Here is a 19302-nt window from a genome sequence, read left to right on the forward strand (position 1 = left end):
AGCCACCTCGTTGGGCATTTTGCCTGTTGTGACGTTGTATTTGTATTTCAAAAAAGTTTGTTTAGTTTTGTGCCATAATTGGCAATCATGTCGTAATTTGGCGACTGTTTGGCGACAACTGGCGATGTCCCATATTTTCTGACCAAATTTGCGAACCAAATTTCCCGTATTTTTCTCGAGAAAATATGGTAATTTCAGGCAGCAGTCTTTTTCCCTTCACTTGAGAGAAAAATTTGGGTGGGGATAGAAGAGAAATAAATTTGATCGATTAATGAAAAAAAAAAATTCGGAATTCTCGAATCGCCACGAACAAGTTCATTCTGAAAATGTTTTCAAACTTGATGATTGAAAATAGTTATTTGTGGCATTTAGAAATTTTTGGTTAGTTTTGTGCTATATTTCGCTGTAATTTTTCCAGAATTGGTGATGTCCCGTAATTTCCCGTATTTCGAACCAAATTTCCCGTATTTTTCTGGAGGAAACATGGTCACCATACCATATGCTCTATGACTTTGACTTTATTCTTTGACCCGTTCCTATTGGGTTTGGATCTTTTTTGAACGAATTCAAATTGAACGATATATCTGTGGTGTTATGTTCGTGAAGGTTGAGGGTTTACGAGAAACTTTTGGTGAAGCCGTGAGCGTGGTTGGTGTTACGCCCCTCTCGCTCTGCGTTTGTGCCTTACCCTTTATTTAATTTTTTACTAGTGTTTCCCTCTTTAAGTACAGTTTTCTTTATTTATTATATTCGTAGGAGTAATTTTATTTAATTTCCTGAAGTGAAGGATCAAGGCTCTTGGTTAGGGCTCTGCCCGTTTCCGGGGTCTAGTTTGACTCCTTCAAATGTGCAGCTATGGCTGTTGAAATAGATACACAGCCAGCGGGCAGTGCAGACAAAGTCTCGTCTACAAGTCATAATTGGAATACTTTATTATCTGATGAAGACATCTTGGACGGTTTTGGTGAGTCCCCTCGCATTTTGCTAACTTTCAAGTTTTCGGGTGCAGAAATTATTCCCAGATCCAGGCCTTTGTGCCTGAAAAAGGATATCTGCTCAAAAATCTCTGTTCCTAAACACATCTCGGAGATTCGATTCACACGCTCAAGTGAGCTGTTAATCTCTACGGAAAATATTCACACTGCGAAAGAGATAAAAAAAATAGATATGATTTTGAACATTCCCGTTAAATCGGTCCTTTTGAAGGATTCGATTACCTCCAAATTTTTGCTAAATATTCCGTGTGATATTGCAGTAGTGGAAATTGCGGAAGAACTGCAATCGGAGGGGTTACAGGTCATCGGTATTCGAAGATTTATAAAAGAAAGAATTCCTTTACAAACTGTTCTGGTAACGATTCTTGGTAGGAACATTCCGCTGGAAATAAAGTTATGGTTCTTGATATTTCGACCACGTAAATTTATTGAGCGTCCTAATCAATGCCTTCGCTGCTGGAGCTACTTTCACCGCTCAAAGTTTTGTAGAGTATCATCTCAGATCTGCAAACGATGCGGCCAAAATCATAACCATGAAACCTGCCAAAACCCTATCTCCTGCATTAACTGTAAGGCTTCCACTCATCTTGCCTCTGATCGTCAGTGCCCTGCTTATGTCTTGGAGTCAAAAGCATATCACTATAAAGCCGAACATCATGTTCCAATAAACATCGCTCGAGAAAGATGTAAAATGAATTCCTCTTCATATGCTGCTCGGACCAGCATTTCCATGTCATCTGACTTCAGTGCTCTCAAGGCTGAGATCAGTTCCCTGGTCCAAGCGGAAGTATCTGCCATCAAAGAAATTGTACTTAAAGATCTGAAAATAAGTCTTCAGGAATCGCTGAATGACTCTATTAGAGCGCTTATTCCCGAAATAGTCAATTCGGTTAACCTAGCTGTACATAAGGTGAATATAATACCGCCACTTAATTCGAATGTAAATATGGACACTTCTGGTCCTTCGACTGCTATCTTCAATCAACCTTTGCCCCCTGAGCATAATGATGATAGTGACTTTTCTCAAGATCCTGAATCGAATAAATTCTATACTTCTCCTGCGGAAAGGGTTAAACAAAGACGATTAGCTAAGAGACTGAAAAATGACTTGGCCTCAAATGTTGGAACCTAGTTTTTCACTTAATTTCATTTTTGTCTCCCCCCCCCTTTTTTTTCCCCTCTCGTTTAAAGTTTGTTCCTCGTTTGATCTTTTTTCCTTTCTCTCTGTTATCGAGTTTGATAATGGTTTTTCTTTACCTCATTTAGAGCTGACAAGAGTTCAGTTTTCTTATTTTTGTGATCAAATCGAGCTTCGTTTGATTTTTTTTCCCCTCCCTTTCCTATTGTGTTTTTCTCGCTTGATATTTCCTTTTTCTCTCCCAAAAATAAATGTTGTTTTTTTTGTTTTTTTTTTTTTTTTCTGTGAATTTGATGCTTTTTCCCTCTCTTCAGTTCAATATATTTTTCTAGTTAATCCTTTCCAAAAAAAAAAAATACTATGAATAATATGAATTTTAGAGTTCTTCAATGGAATGTCCGAGGCATCAAGTCCAAGTCAACCTTTATCAGAAATTTTTGTTTAAACTATGATATGTTATGTTTACAGGAGACTTTTCTGGAACCGAAGGACCATTTTTTTCTTGCTGGTTTTCAGATTTTTAGAAATGATCGACTTCTCCCAGGTGGTGGTTTAGTGACCGCGGTAAATTCATCTCTTTCCTCATCTTTGATATGGAAAATTTCGGACCCCTTTTTTGAAATTATGATTGTTCAAGTTTTTCTAAATAATTTTTCTATGTATGTTGTAAATTTTTATCGTCCTCCAGGTGTTTTCAATATCGCTGCTATTGACAATATTTTCTCATACATCTCTGGGAATTTCATCATAATCGGAGATTCCAACAGTCATCATCCAAACTGGGGAGGACATATTGTATCTCCTGCAGGTACTATGTTATTTAATTGGTATCTTAATCATAACCTTTGTCTAGTTCCTCCATTTTGCCCCACCTTTTATAGCAAGGACTCACAATCTTATATCGACTTATGTTTCTGTAGTCCAGGTCTTTATAGATATATTATCTGGACTCCCTGTGAATCCTTATTCAATAGTGATCATTTGCCAATTAAAATTTCCGTCTCTTTGAATAAACAATTCATATCTCAGGAATTCCGTTACATTAAATGGTCAGCAGTAATGGCAGGTCTCTCTGTCATCCCCGCTACTAACGATTTCGACAGTATCTACAATCATGTTGTTTCCATTGTTAACTCAGCTAGGTACTCTGTGTACCGGAAGAAACAACCTTGGCTTAAGTTGGATAAAGAAGGGCGTATTGCTCTTATCGAAAAAAAACGGGCTTTCCGCTTATTTCGCCGTGTGCCCTCTCAGGCCAACTGGATTAAATATAAAAAATTAGCTTCGGTTTTTCGTCGCCACCTTCGCATTCTACGATTGAAGACTCTGGCTCAAGAACTTCATCCTTTTACTCAGCCCTCAGTTCTCTTTTCTGTCTTGCGTAGACACCGTTATATCGTGGCGAAAACTTGGGATGATTCCCGGCATATTTTCAAGATTGCTAATAATAGTTATGTCGAGCCTCTCGTACAGATCCAACTTTTAAAATTTTACCACTTCTCTTCACCTGGCCGATCTCAAACCGTTACTTTTTATGGTCCTCCTCGTGAGTTCCAGGCTCAGATGGATGCACCGTTCTCTCCCACGGAAATTCGTAGAGCCATTTGTTCTGGTCGTTCAACTACCCCTGGTCCAGATGGTGTTCCATTGAAGGTGTACAAACTCCTTCCAAATAAGGGGATTGAATTTCTGAATGCTTTTAATACCCTTTGGTCTTCATCGCTGGTGCCGCCGTCTTTTAAAGAAGGACGTATTATTTTTATTCCAAAGTCAGGAAAACCAACTACTGATCCGAAGAACTTTCGTCCTCTGACCCTTATAAACACTATTAGCAAAATCTTTGAGAGAATCATTCTTTTTAGGATCACCTGGATTGCATTACGATTTGAGCTCTTTCCAAAAAATTTTTATGGTTTTCGACCAAAAACTGGCGCTGAGATTTGCATGAGAGATATGGTGTCCTCTATTTCATATGCCCTCCAAAGGGGCTATACTAGCTACATTATTGCTCTAGATTTGAGAGCTGCTTATGATTCTGTGAGGCATGATTTGCTCATTGCCAAATTAGCCCGCTTGGGCTTTCATGGTAAATTTTTAACTTGGCTCTTTAATTATCTCTCGAACCGTAAACATGTCATTCATTGGAGGGGTTCCATATCTGGTGCCTTTGCTCCCAACTGCGGTCTTTTACAGGGTTCTACCCTCTCCCCAGTACTTTTCACCCTGTTCACATTAGATATAACCTCATATATTAATTCTGACATTAAGTTTTTTATGTATGCTGATGATATTTTCCTTCAGATGAATGCGTTAGATGGGAAGTATGCTGAGTTCAGATTGATGAACACCTTGCCTAACATTCTCAGATGGGCTGAAAATAGTGGATTGTGCATCTCTCTATCCAAATCTCGTTTTTCTATTTTTTCACGGAGACGACCTCCATACTTTCCTTCTTTCAACATTAATGGCGAATCCATTCCGTTTGATCCGTACTTGAAAGTTCTGGGTGTTCATCTGGATTGTACTCTCACCTGGAAAAAACAATTATCATCTCTGCGTTCTAAGGGCACTCTATATTTAAACATTTGTCGCTCCATCTCTCACTCATCAAGAAATATTCCTTGCAAGTTCCTCAAACCTGTGCTAATGAGCATCATTGGAGGTACCATTGGTTACGGAGCTGTGGCCTGGTTTAATGCAGCCAAATCTTCTCTCACCAAGATAAACACAATCTATAACTCCTCGATGAGATCTATCTTAGGCCTCCCTACGTCAACTCGCATAGATAAACTCAGAACCATTCTCGCCCTACCCTCCTTTCAGGATTCCATTCTCTTCAGGATTGGGTTATCTTGTATTTCTGCCACAGCCTCTCCCACGCAGGGTCACTCTAACCATATAGATTCGGGTTTTTGTCGCCTCTCGCCATCTTTGGCTAGGAAAATATCACAGTTCAATAATACCATTGGTTTTTCCCACAGGTCCATGCTGCGTCCAATTTATTCTTTTTGGCCGTGGATACCCTCAAATATCTATTTCATATCGGAGGGTCTTAACTTTCAAAAAACTAAGTCTACCATCCCTTATCAAACAATATTCCAAGAGTACATTGAGTCTCTGCCGCTGAATGCTCATGTAATTGCTACGGATGCGTCTAAATCATCTCAAGTGGTTTGTGGAGCTTTCTGTTTGGTTACAAAAGTTATCAAGTCTTGGTTCATTAATAAAGACTCCTCAGTTTTCACTGCGGAGGCCCTTGCTATTACTTTAGGTCTTAGATCCTTCATTCAATCGTCTAATTCTTCAATATTCATATTTACGGATTCCAAATCAGTCATCATGGCTCTCGACAATTTCTCTATTCATTCATCTACGGTGACTCACCTACTGTATGCTCAACTGGTTCATACTAGTTCTTTGGTTAACAGCATATCACTAATCTGGGTCCCAAGTCATTCGGGCATTGCCATTAATGAAACTATTGACAATCATGTTCGTACTGTAGCTTCTACTACTGTTGATCTTCTACCTTCTAGCCTTTATGTAGAGGACATTCGTTCTCTTTACTATCGCCACTTCAAGGAAAATATTCGCAATGCTCTTTTCTTATCTATTCCTGAGTTTAGCTCCTTCTATAACTGCTGCCAGAACTTCTCCCCTTTGTTTTCGAATAGAAGGTTGGAATGTTTATTTTACAAACTTATTTGCAATAGAGCTCCCTTGAACGAATACCTACATCGTATTAAGAAAATGGCTAACCCTCTCTGTCTACAATGCAAGATTCCTGAAACTTCCTCTCACTTTTTGTTTTCTTGTATTAGGTTCTCCCAGGTTCGGTTCTCAACTTTTAATTCTCTTTCTCCACCAGTTAGGTGTTGGTCCGAGTTCTGTTCAGGCAGACCTGAGAACATTATCTGTTGCTTTGAGAGGTTTGTTACCCTTAGTCAACGATTTTCTTGAGTTTTTATTTCTTGTTTTTTTTCTCTCCCCCTCTTTCTTTCTCTCGTTTGGTTTTTTTGTCCTTTTCTACCTTGGTTGTTTGGTTTCATTTTTTGTTACCACACACTCATCCAGGGACTCCATGTCATCATATCATTTTAAAGCGGCTTAGCATCGTCCCCTAAGCCTGAAGACTTCTTCTCCATCTCATATAACATCTCCATCTGCGTTTGTTTCGTCTGGTTTGTGTTTTTTTTTTTTCCTTTTTTCATACCCTTCTGAAGAAGAAGGAAGAATGGAAATTGCTGAAATTTCTATGTGTTCTGTGATTGTTGAAAGCTCTTTCGTTAGTACATTTTTATAACATATTCTATGCTCTTGTGGAAGTTTCTTTCTCTAACAGGGGATGGCCCGAAGGCATAAAGCCCTGTATAATTGAAGAAGAAGAAGAAGAAGAAGTGAAGGTTGAGGGAAGTTTGTATATGAATGGAATATTTGGAGATTAAACTTATCTAGATGATTTCATAAAAGATTTTCTTTCAGTATCTTAATTTTTTACGGTAAGATTATCATGTTGATATCTATGTTCTAGAAATTATCCTTTAATCGTAGATATTGGCTAGTAATTTAAAAATTTTATATAATGCTTGATAATGAAAATAATTTATTATAGAGTGCATAAATTATATTGTAAAAATATTCATTTTTATATCCAATTCTAAAAACGTGTTTGTTATTACATGTTAAACATAAAGAAAGGTTATCTTGAAGTTAATTTTAATATTTTTTTACCAATCTAATAATGAATTTTACATTATTATCGAATGTAATCAAGAAATTTGGCATTGCTTATTTTCAGGCTGTTTGACATGAAAACAGAATCCTGTTACCATGGGCAATTGCTTCAGCTTTTGTATGTCTTCGTCAGAGAGCGATATGCTGTTACCAGAGCATCAGGATCCAGACTCTTCATCTCCAGCATCCCCGATTCCTGTTGATGATGTAATCATATTTATATAGGCCAATTTATGGTCAAGTGCTAAACTGAGTAAATGAAAACACAAAGGTTTATTTGGATTTGATACAAAATATACTCAGAAAATAAAGTTTAGAAATTCACATACTATTTATTATTTTTTCACAAGCACCAAATTTGGTCTTCTACAAAGTTGGAAACAGTCCTTGTAAACAACACCACAACATGTTGAGCACACAGATCTTGTGTAGCATTTGCTAACAGCACTATCGTCATTCTTGATAATGGATATCCAATATTGTGCGATGAATTTGAAATTGTTATCGAAATAACATGCTATTCCGATCTGAACCCTCCGGCCATCACACAAAGAATGCCTTACGTGAGTTGTGAGGTGGGGTCATTTTGTACCCCACGGATACTTTTATCAATGGTATAGTATCCATATACAGGAAAAAGTAGAAAAATGTCATATATAAATTTGTCAAACACGTGTATACAATCAACTTGAAAGGTACTGAAAGTAGAATGGGGTTCAGATGCATTTATTTCTCAAGAAGTGGCAAAATGAGCAAGGTGTGGGATACGAAATGACCTCACCACGCCAGTTAAAGTTCAATGAAAGTAACTTACCAAAAATTAATCACTTGCAATATTAAGAAAAACTGCCCAAGAACATCAAAAACTGCCTTAAACTCATTAATTCTAAAGCAGAGACAGGTGTTATTTTCTGTAGGAAGAGAGATGTTTGGAAATAGCATCCCTTTTTATTGTTTCCTTGTAGGGCATATTCCACTCAGCGTATCACGTTACTATAGGTATTAGGTGCTTGTGAACTATATATTTTTGAGTTTATGCAACTTCAGCCAAACTTGCAGTAATTTAAAATATATGTAGTATACAAAATTAATGATGGCATGTAGCCAAGTTTAGGTTTACTTGTACTTGAAGCCGATAGTTAGCGTTCTGAAATACCTAGAGGAATGCATGTATCACAGCATGTAAAGTGCTGCATTGCCCCAGCTCGTCAGCACAAGCAGAGAACTGCCAAATGAAAGCAGGGTTGGCACTGTATTTACTATTGATAAGACATATTTTTCCCACAATTTTTACCATCCAGGAAAAACCCATGGTTTTTACCACCTTCAGAGAGGTTTTTTATATATAATTGTAGAAACAATGATTTATCTTTCTATTTTTTCTAAAAAATTCATAATTTTAATATGTGTGAACACAAAACACTAAAATTATCATATTCTTACTAGCATGCATATTAAATTGTAATATGCTCATTTGATCTTATTGTTATAAAGCAGAGGGCTTGACCCTAGGTGACTAGAAAATATGCATTGACACCTAAAACTTTATGTAATTGTTCAATTGAAGCCTATGGACGACACAAAATTTTCTGATTTCATAACAGTGTGTCTTTTAGCAAAACAAGGGGATATTTGTAAAAGTAAAAATAAAACTTACGGATAAATTTATGGATGACCTAATTAAAATGATAAATATTAAGGAAAAACTATATATGAAGCATCGTAAAAATCCATTCAGACATGATTATGAAATCAAATATAAACAATATAATACTAATTTAAAAAAAGCAATCAAAAAACAGAAAGATAATTGTTTTAGGGAAAAGTTTATCAATTTGGGATCAAATAAAAGAAGTCAGTGGAAATTTATAAACCATTTTATAAACAACAAAAAAATTATGAAATTACCCAATTGTGATGATCAAAATAAACTAGCTAACGATTTTAATGATAACTTTATAAATCGAGTAAGGGACACTGAAGTAAACAATCAAACAAATGACTTTGTAAACAACGAAAGTTCTCAACTCAATTCAATTATTCTTCACGAAATTGACTTGCCACAAACTGAAAGCTTGGTTAACTCAATTAATATTAATAAGCCGGCAGGAAGTGATGGTCTGGCACCAAGAATGATTAAAATTATCTATCGTCACCACCCATCACTAATAACCCATCTGATTAATAAATCTCTAAATACTGGAATATTTTATAATGAACTAAAAAAGTCGATTGTTACGCCTATATACAAGAAAGGTAATAAAGATGACATGAACAATTACAGACCAATTTCGATTTTGCCTATTATGTCAAAATTATTAGAGAAATGGGTAAAACGACAACTTAATAGTTATTTACACGCCATTGCCTACTACTCACATCATCAATTTGGTTTCAGGCAAAAAAGGAATACTGAAATGGCTATGATTAGATTAATGGACTATATATAAAATTAATAATAACAAAAAAGTAGCAGCTGTATTTATAGATATCAGTAAAGCGTTTGATACAGTAAACTGGGATATCTTATTGGAAAAACTAAAAAATATTGGAGTAAGAGGGCTCCCGCTCGATTGGTTCAGATCTTTTATAACAAATAGGAAACAGACCGTTAAAGTAGGCAATGCGATAAGTCAGGTAAGGGCAATAGATACAGGCGTACCTCAGGGATCGGTCCTTGGCCCAATACTTTTTTCTATTTACATTAATGAAATTCATAATATCAATATTTCCGGTCAATTTGTTTCATTCGCAGATGATACAGTTCTAGTTTCCTCCGCTGAAACAACTGAAGAATTGATAAAAAATTTGGAAAAAGACATCCATGCAATAAATAAAAGAATTCGAAACCTTCGACTTAGGCTAAATACTAGCAAAACTAAATGGGTTCTTTTTAATTTAACTAACTTAAGCACACAGACAGATTTAATGAAATTTCATGAATGTAACGACTTTCTTTCAAATACTATATGTAACTGTTCATACATTGAAAGAGTACAGCATTATAAATATCTTGGAATCATTATTTCATCTAACCTAAAATGGAAAGATCATGCTGATCAAGTTGTTAATAAATTACGAGCAATTACAGCAATGACGTATAAATTAAAGGCTATCATCTCTCACCAAAGTTTGAAAGAAGTGTTTTTTGCATGGGTGTTCCCACATATTTTATATGGACTACAAGTTTGGGGGGGGGAACATATAAAAATTCAATCCATACTATAGATAATCTTTATAACTGTTTGCGACGTGACATTATACAAACCAACAGTTCTTCACAAAATAAAGTGTCATTAATCCAATTTAACATACGGCAACTTTATCTGTATAAAGTTTTAGTATTCATCTATAAGAATCCTGATTGGTATCCCAGGGTGAATATACAAAGAAGCATTATGAGATCACAATATTTATATCAAATACCATTACCTAAAAAAACAATTTTCAAAAAATCAATATGTTTTCTTGCTCCAAGAATATGTAGAGAATTTGATGATATTATTAGACAACAGCAATCATTTTATATGTTTAAAAAGGCTATAAAAGATCGTATACTGGAAATAGCAGATATGGAGCGGTTCGTTTCGTTCGATAGTTAATGAAATTGCAAATGATATAAGGAGTAAAATTTGTTTATATCTTTGTTGTGTAAGAAAATATATCTGTATTTCGACATATCTGACTAAAGTTTAACATTTTAAGGTAATATAGTTGGTGTGACTTGAATGCAGCAATTGTAGTAAAATATATCTATGTATGTTGCCAGAAATTCTTTATGTAATGTATCAATACGATCCATGGAAGGTTTTCTATATCCCTTTGGGTCGAAAAGTGTTTGTTTAATTTTTTTTTTTTTTTGTCTGTTTTGTCCATTGTGCTGTTTGTTCAAAATAAATAAAAAACAGTATTTAATACTATTTCTCTTGAGCAAAGAATTATGCTTATCTTCTAAGCAATTTGGCTAGTGCATAAATATATATTTTTTTGATTCATTGTCAAGCCCTGCCGTAAAGATATTCTCATCATATTGCTGATGGACTAAAAGAGAAAAGTATACACGTTATAAATTTTAGTATCTGTTTATGAATAGCAGAGGCAGATTTATGGCTTTGCGACCTGATGGATATTCAAATTTTGCCTCCCTTCTGTTTCAAATTGATGTTTTGACCACAAATTACTTAAATTCATGGCCCTGGATTACAGAACCGCTAAGGCACCCCATTCCTTCATAAATAATGTCTTTGATAGTCATTTAAAGAGTAATCTTATGAGCTCTTAGCGGTAATAAAAAGTGGGAAGGAACTGGAATATTGATGACGTCATTTATCATAATTAAAAGTGATTTGTAAAAATGAAGTGACACTGTGTTAATCAGCAATAGTTTTTAGTTTAGAAATAGTAGGTAATAGCTTATCTCTATACCAGGGACGAGCATGATCCCAGGGGCCACTATGGCTACTGAAAAATTGGTACAAGTGCCTAAAATTTTCTTTGTGTAGTTGATAAATTTTGTAAGCTGATAGCAGCACAAAATGTTTGGAATTTATAGCAGCATATCTGCCAACATGAAAGGGTTACTGTGTCCTGAAAAAAAATTGAAAGAAGCATTACTTTAGTCCCTTTTTTCTCGTAAAAAAAGTTTGACGCTTAAAGTTATAAAGTTTTTTTTTCTGGTGCCTAGATTTCTTGTGATTTGTCCCTAGTCCTGCTCTATGTTAAAAGTAATATGCAATAATCTTATATAATGATTTCCTCCATATTTATATTACTCTCTGATCCTAATTCATAGTGTTAATATACTCTATTTATAATAACTCCTCTATAACAATAAGTTTCTCTAGTCCCTTTGCGTATCATTTATATAGGCTTTTCACTAGTATGTACAAAAATTATACAAAATATAAGTTATTAGAATTTACACATATATATAAAGATTGAGGCAAAGAAATGAAAATAGGTTTTTACATCAACTTAATTCAAAGTGTGCTGCTGATGAGACCCTAACATTGGTCGTGTTGGAACAGTTCTGTTTCGACAATTCTTATTTTATTTTTTTTAATTAAGGCTAAAGTTTATTTGATTTTTTTATGATAATTATTATTTAAATAACTATTAATCATTAGTTAATAGAAAAACTGTTACTCTGCTTTTTAATTATCAATACATAGAAGCTAATTATACATGGTAAAAATGGTATATATATGTGCATACAAGGTTTTTACCATGGTATTTACTGGTACATACCTAGTTTTTACCAGTAAAAACCCAACCCTGAATGAGAGCAAAATTGTATTGCTCATCCATTATTGCCACTAAATCACACCATTTGGCTACATCAAAAATGGTCAATGGCATAATATGTAAGTACTGGGCAGCATTAGAATTGAAAAATAAAAGTCACTTGTCCCACGGACCAGTGAAGACGAGAACCTACTGGTCTGCAGACATGAAAACGAAAAAAAGTAAACACTAAACGAAAAATCTCTTCTGAATAATAATTCATTTTTCTAAATATATTGTCATTTAGAAGAGTGATATACCACCAAGGGATGTAAAAACCCCATAAAAAACAATTAGAGCTGTAGTCAAACCTTATGAAGCCGCCACTTTGATTCTGTGGCTTTATCGATAAACAAGTGTGGAGGTTTGATGAGACAATCCTTTTTAAATTATATTTTCAGAAAACATTTTGCCAAGATTCAAACAGCAACATTGATTATGAAATGAAATAAATCTTCACATAAATGCACATGGTTTTTTTTTTCTTTTTGGCATATTCAGCAAAACAAATTTTCTAGTGTCAAACTGACTAACGATGTTTTTTGCTATTAGTCCCGCAGACCACCAGAATTTCTTTCCCGTGGTGCGATTGTTTGTTCACTGGTCTCGGACCAGTGGACCACCAATGATTTTGAATGCTGCTGGGTATCATAAGTTGTGTCTGTATGGTGTATTGGATAACGTGCTTGCCCGTATTGCAAGAGCATGAGCGGAGATATGGGGGGGGGGTGAAGCCTACTGATCTAATGTATATATGAATTTACATCATCATGCCCCCCAGACTTTCACATCTATCTCCGCCTATATGCATTCTTTCTGAATGAATTTGGTATTAATGTCCAGAAAGTCTCTTCCTTTGATCTGTCTGCCCTTAAGTGCCAAAATATAATGCAACAGATTTTTCTCTAATTATATTAACATATACAGTCAAACTTGGTTTAACGAATCGGAAGAAATCAGGGAAATTCTTAAATAGGGTCAAATTGATTAGGAGCATAAACACATTTGAAACAGCAAATTTTAACAGCTACATACTTTAGGGGGTGCTGTTACAACTTATTTCTGACAAAATTTGAAAAAAAAATAAGAATAAAGATCAGAATGCATAAAAAAGTTGCTTGATAGAAGTTTGATACGTCCAACATTTTTATCAAATTCTGTCGAAAATGTCATTTTTTTTTATAATCGAAAAACGTTTTTTCTTCACATGACCTACCATTTTTTACTTGTCAAGACAGAGTACAAACTTAAAACTTTATTTTTTACTGAAATCTAAACATGTGGACAGCACGATGTTTTATGGTATTGGTGTACACCAATTGGCCACTGAAATTTCCCATGTACATTTTCAATGGCTTTATTGTCTCCTCTACTCAAAAAGGGACAAATTCCTATTTCCCCCATTTTTTGTTTGTCTCTAAAAGGCCGAAGATCAATTCCTGTGAAGTTAAATCTTTGGATTGTGGTTTTAGGTGACAAGAAATGAAAAAATTTTTTTTTGGGTAGTTCAGAAAACATTCATTATATCGAGAGTCTGTTTATTCATTAAATAAGGGGTTTGACCTTTATTTTTGCCAGAATTTCTCAGAAAAAATGCATTAAATCGATGAATTCGTTAAATCAGGGTTCGGCTGTATAAACAGCCTAAAAGTTTTTAAAACTGTCAACTAAAAACCCTACATGGATAAATAAGATGTGAAGTGAAAATAGTATTTACAACCAAAAACATTTTTTTCAACATTGAATACAGTGTTTATACAAACCGTTATATATGACTAATATTAATTTATTATACAGATTATCACTTTAAACCACCAATTTGATAAAAGTGAAATAACTCTTTCAGATTTAGTGTTATCGATGGGTTCTGACAGGTTTATTTACCTGTCAATGTTCTCTTTAGTTTAATAGTATGCTTACTGCATCACACTTTTTGAGGTTTTGAAAACTTCTAAACCAGTGTTTCTCAACCGCCGGGCCCTAACACTAGTCACACCGGGCCGTGAATGTGATTCTCGGTTTAACTTTCCCATTAATTTCTTGTATGACTGGGCCTTTCACTTATGCAAAAAAGATTTACAGGGCCGAAAGTCTTCCAAAGGTTGAGAACCACTGTTCTAAACAGTTATTTTTTATCTGCTAGTGGATTTCAAACTAGATGTTAGTGTATCATCAAAAAAAATTTGGTTTTTATGTTATATTTTAGCATGATTGAAATATATACTGAAACATAGCGATATTTAACAAAATGTGGCCTGTATAGCCTAAGCGAAGGTGTTATTAAATATGGCCGGTATCTGATATTACATCTAGTTCACTGGCTCTTTGCTCTGAGTTTTTGATCCCCTTCACCAGAATACTAAACAAGAACTGAATTACATTGATATCTGCTTGATGACTGAGGGTTTGCTCATACAAAATTTATCGTAAAAAGAAGATATATACATGCTAATAACCAGGGCTTGACAAATCCCAAGCACTAAGTCACCATAGTAACTAAAAAGTTTGTATTGTTGCCTAAAATATCCTATGTATGATTACAAAATTTTTTTTAATTTCTGTCAGCATATGTAACAACTAAAGAAAAGGGTAACCACACAACATTAAAAAGAAGGATTATTAACAACTTTTTTTTTTTCTGGTGGGGGGGGGACATTATCAGCACTCAAAAATTTTTCTTCTAATATGTCAAGCCCTGCTATAAACTTGTGTAATTTTCATGCATATTGGATATTTTTTTTATAAAATGTGCTGAAATAGTTTCTTTTGCCCATCCTGTGTTAATTTTTCTTTTGGAACAATAACTTACTAATTAATTTTGCCTTTTATTCCTTTTTCTGGTTAGGATTAGAAATGTTTTTTTCTATGTTTTTTTTTCTCCCCAGGACCAGTCTCAAGAGCCTGTATTTTATGTTACTCCTAATACTGGTGGTCTTCCTGCTTCTCAACTTTCAGAGGATGAGCAAATAAAACTTGCCAAAAGAATGGGATTTATACAGCAGTTACCATCAGGTCTTTATGATTGGAACAATAAAAATAGAGAGTGGGTACCATTTATAAATAAGGATTTTTATATTCAAGATAGTTTTTACCAAGATATAAAACTAAAAACTCATTGAAGTCAGTAACTTATAATAATATTATACTCTAATAACTTAAACTTATAAACTTACAAATAAAAAAAAACATTGCACTATTACATTTTTTGTGGCATGATAATTGAAAATCTGAAATGTTGCATGGTGCAATTCAAGTTTATGATAGGCTTGTATTAAATTTTTATGAAATTATAAGGTGCAATTTTACCTAACATTGCAGCTTTAGTCAAGTAAAAAAACAATGTCAAGTTTCGCATTAATTTAGAAATTACATCCACCCACATTCATAATGTAAGTAACCAGACTCTTTTTTTTTTTTTATTTGGTACATAATTAATTCAACACATACATGTATAAACAAAAATCATCCATTTTCATTCTGTTTCATACAATATCAGAAATACCTAAAATAATTGGTTTTACCCCAATTCAGCTTAATTTTTTGAAACAAAAATGCTACATAATGAATTCATGAAATATGTAGTATGCATCACATTTTAATTTGTCATATCTGAGCGTACGTAGGATCAACCTTTGGCAGGGGGGGTGGGACATACTGCGATTGATTGAAGGCATAAGGAATCTCTGAGAAAAATTTAGATTTACCAACTTTAAAAAGCACTTTCAAGTAACGGAAATGTGTTAATAAAGCAAAAAAGGCATTTTTTGACACTATAATTTGAAATGTTTTTTTTAATATTTTGAAATATATTTAGTTTGTGCTTGTCTTTGGGGGGTGTGCCCCCACCCCCTCAGTGTTAGAGTGGTCCACGGAACGTGACAAATTTTTTATGTGGCCCTCGAGCAGAAAACATAGAAGACTCCTAGTGTATAGTATCCTTATTGACAAGTTTCATGCCATTGTATAGAGTATTATAAAATTGCTCAACAATACTAATGATTTTATTACCATCTTTTGTGATGGTTCCATCTTTCCTTTTTAGTATGCAAAAATTTCCTTTTTTCCAACACACCGTTTTGCTGATTTTCTAGTGCTTTCTTTACAATATCGCAATTTTGTTCATCGTGGTGACATCTTGTCCATCCTCAGTGGTGTTATATAGCAAATCAAATCGGTTCTTCAACTCCAACTGGAATTTATATCAGTGTTCTTGAAGCTTTACCATATCAATGAGTTTTTGTATTTTTGTGTGATAAGTTTCGCTCTTTCCATTCTGTAAATGTCTCAATAATAACTGACAAAAAATTTTCAATGTGGGGGAAAAAATACATAAAATCACATTTTTCAGATTTCATCAAACTGTTTTAGCATTTTGGAAGGATTTCCTTACAGTGATTTAACTTTATGCTTGCTTCATAAAACTTTGAGTAATTTGCTGAGCTCTTAATAATATGGACGGGATGACAGTTGGTGATGATTTATGAAATAGGCAATGAAACATAAGGATCCTTTTATCTTTACATTAAATACACTTGCTCCACACCTCCCAAATTTTGCATGGTGGAAGGCTGTGGTTTCAACTGGTTTGTGTCTGGGAGAAAATCATCAGATGTGAGCTATTTATTATCTCTGAGAAACTCTGGCATGTATAGTGTGGACCTACCTTTATAATATGGGAATATGGTAATTAACCTGGCTCACATATTAAATATCAATGAAAGATAATTTGCAGGAAGAAGAGTGTCATGTTTGAACGCTCAATATTTCCTCCAACTCCAGTGGTTGACACTTTCATGCATAAACGTACGCAGAATTTTCTCGAAGGGGGTTTAAGAATTTTTTTCTTCTGTGGGGGGGTGTTACGTTTTTTCCTGCAAAATAACACTATAATCTTGGCTCAAGGGGGAGTTACAACCCCCCTCCCCCCCCCCTTTGCGTACGCCAATGCTGTCAGGAGATGTTGATAAGTCTTCAACAACATTGAAAAAAGACCTAATCAGCTACTCATTTTTTTTTTTTTAACCTTGGTTATTCTCGAGGTTGCCATGATAATTCTCCAGATTTATGTTGCTTGATCTCCTTTCCACTGTTGTAAAATAGTTTTGTTTATAAAAGTTACTCCAATTTTGCTTTAAATTCATACTGATTTCTATTTTTAGGTGTGCCATCTGTATGTGTGACTTTGTGATAGGTGATAACGTACGGTATTTGCCTTGTTTGCATATTTATCATGCAACTTGCATCGATGACTGGTTGATGCGTTCGTTTACTTGTCCATCATGTATGGAGTCTGTTGATGCAGCTCTACTTAGTACGTTCCAAACTAATTGAGCACTTTCACACAATGTAATGCTCATCAGCCAGTATGTTTTTATTGTTTTTTAGTTGAAGTCATGTACATTTGAAACATATTTCTTATATATTGTTATTCTCAATAATTAGGTAATCCTAATAAAGTTGGAGTTAAATTTTACGCATATAGCTTTAATTTTTTTTATTTTGTTTTAAATATGTTTAAAAAACGCACATTTTGGCACTGTACAGGATTTCAATTAATGCATAAACTTAAATATGTATATGAACTTCAATTATTGTAGTATGGATATGTGTATTCAGATGTTGAAATGAATGATGTAATATCTTGTTTTAGTTTATATTGAGAAGTGTTGAAATATATTTCATGGAAAAGCTTCTATAAAGTACTGGCAAAGACAATCTGAAAATTTAAGAATATTGACAGTGAAAAACTAGGTTGAGTAATGAATTAATATCTGTGTAATCATGAGTAAAAAAGACATGTACAGTAGTCAGTATTGATATTATTTCCATCTCTTAAAGCTCAAGCTATTTTTTTTTTATTTTTGAAATATTAGTTTTATTCCAGTTTTCATCAAATAAACACCAGTGTATATTTGTAGCTGAAATTTTCATGAATCATCTTGGGGAGTTCCTTAATTACCACTTGGCTTAATAATGTTTTCATTTATTCTTGATTCTAAACATTTCTCAGACAAGTTGATAATTGAGCCATCTGTTAAGTATAACATTGCCCAAGTATCTATAGAAAATACAGTTTGTTTATGAGAACTCCCGAACTGGAACTAAGAATCCCAAGCTGAATTACGGAATAAAATATATATATTTTGCAAACATGACACTCTGAAATAGTTGTAACAATTAATATCATAAAACCGTGTTATATGATGATATACATGATTATATTGATGCCACGTGTAGAGTATATAGCAAAAGTCTTTTCGACGCAAAATAACCTGGGAACAGAGAGAGCTACAGCTATGCACAACTTATATAATGGTGTGGTAAAGTGACTGTGGCCTATTAGATATGACAAACAGCTCTGCATAAAATAGTAATTGGGGGAAATATAAATTTTTTAGTCCCCAATACAAAAAATGTTGATAAGTAAAAGTTCCACCTACCTTTATTATACTGCAATTGCTTAAAAGTACTGATCAAAAAAATGTATGAATATCCAAACATTTTTTTTTAAGTTAATGGCCATATAGCCTCTTTTTTTATAGTTCTCTGGAATATTTCAAGTTACTCATATAGGCTATGCTAATTGCTGAATTTTGGTAATATTTGCTGCTCTTTTTCTTGTCTGTCTTGAGTTAAAATTCATAAGTTCAGCATTTATTTTTTTCAAAATGCTAGGAAAATTCACCAATAAAAGTATTTTCAATTTTAATGAAATCTGTGAGAACTAGTATTACAGTAGAAGAATATTGACAACATGATAAGAACAAATAATTATTTACAAAACCTGACATATGTTTTGGCGCTCATGGGTGCCGTTATCGAGGTGGAAAAACAAAAAAAAATGTGGTCAGAATGAGAATGTCTGTCATGGTCAGAGTTGTTTCCTTCACTTCAGTATTTTTATTCTCAGTTTTGACGCCATAGTTGTTGCCCTCTGTTATTAGTGACATAGTATATCCAGCTTAGCCCCTTAGAATATTATTCAAATATTTTTTCAAAAGAAAATGTAAGGCAATGGAATGGAGAGCATTGATTTTGTGTCGTTTATGAATTTTTCATAAAAAACATTTATGTAAGTACCCTCAAAGAAGTCTAAAAGAAATGGCAATCAAACTTTTTGGATCACCTTAGCCTCTGGTACTTACATAAAGG

At 34.0% G+C, this 19302-nt stretch overlaps 1 protein-coding gene across 1 annotated transcript; it reads left to right on the forward strand.

Annotated features, from left to right (window-relative positions):
- The first annotated feature begins 562 nt into the window (after positions 1-562).
- Positions 563-19023, forward strand: LOC149065563 (RING finger protein 11-like). Its single transcript, XM_089253676.1, has 5 exons — positions 563-606; positions 6537-6632; positions 6932-7074; positions 15036-15193; positions 17310-19023. Exons 3-5 carry the CDS (start codon positions 6964-6966, stop codon positions 17479-17481), a joined length of 441 nt encoding a protein of 146 aa, XP_089109802.1. The 5' UTR covers positions 563-606; positions 6537-6632; positions 6932-6963; the 3' UTR covers positions 17482-19023.
- The last annotated feature ends 279 nt before the right edge of the window (positions 19024-19302 follow it).

This window comes from Pholcus phalangioides, unplaced genomic scaffold (genome assembly GCF_987345545.1).
Source record: "Pholcus phalangioides strain wild (caught in Gottingen) unplaced genomic scaffold, Ppha-v1.0 ptg000039l_1, whole genome shotgun sequence".
Lineage (NCBI taxonomy): Eukaryota > Metazoa > Arthropoda > Arachnida > Araneae > Pholcidae > Pholcus > Pholcus phalangioides.

Bases quoted from the DNA above. Each gene is read 5' to 3' on its own strand.
- LOC149065563 (XM_089253676.1), top strand. From the start codon at position 6,964: ATGGGCAATTGCTTCAGCTTTTGTATGTCTTCGTCAGAGAGCGATATG. The intron at 7,075-15,035 runs GTAATCATATTT...TTTTCTCCCCAG, and splicing joins CCCCGATTCCTGTTGATGAT to GACCAGTCTCAAGAGCCTGT. The intron at 15,194-17,309 runs GTGGGTACCATT...TTCTATTTTTAG, and splicing joins TGGAACAATAAAAATAGAGA to GTGTGCCATCTGTATGTGTG.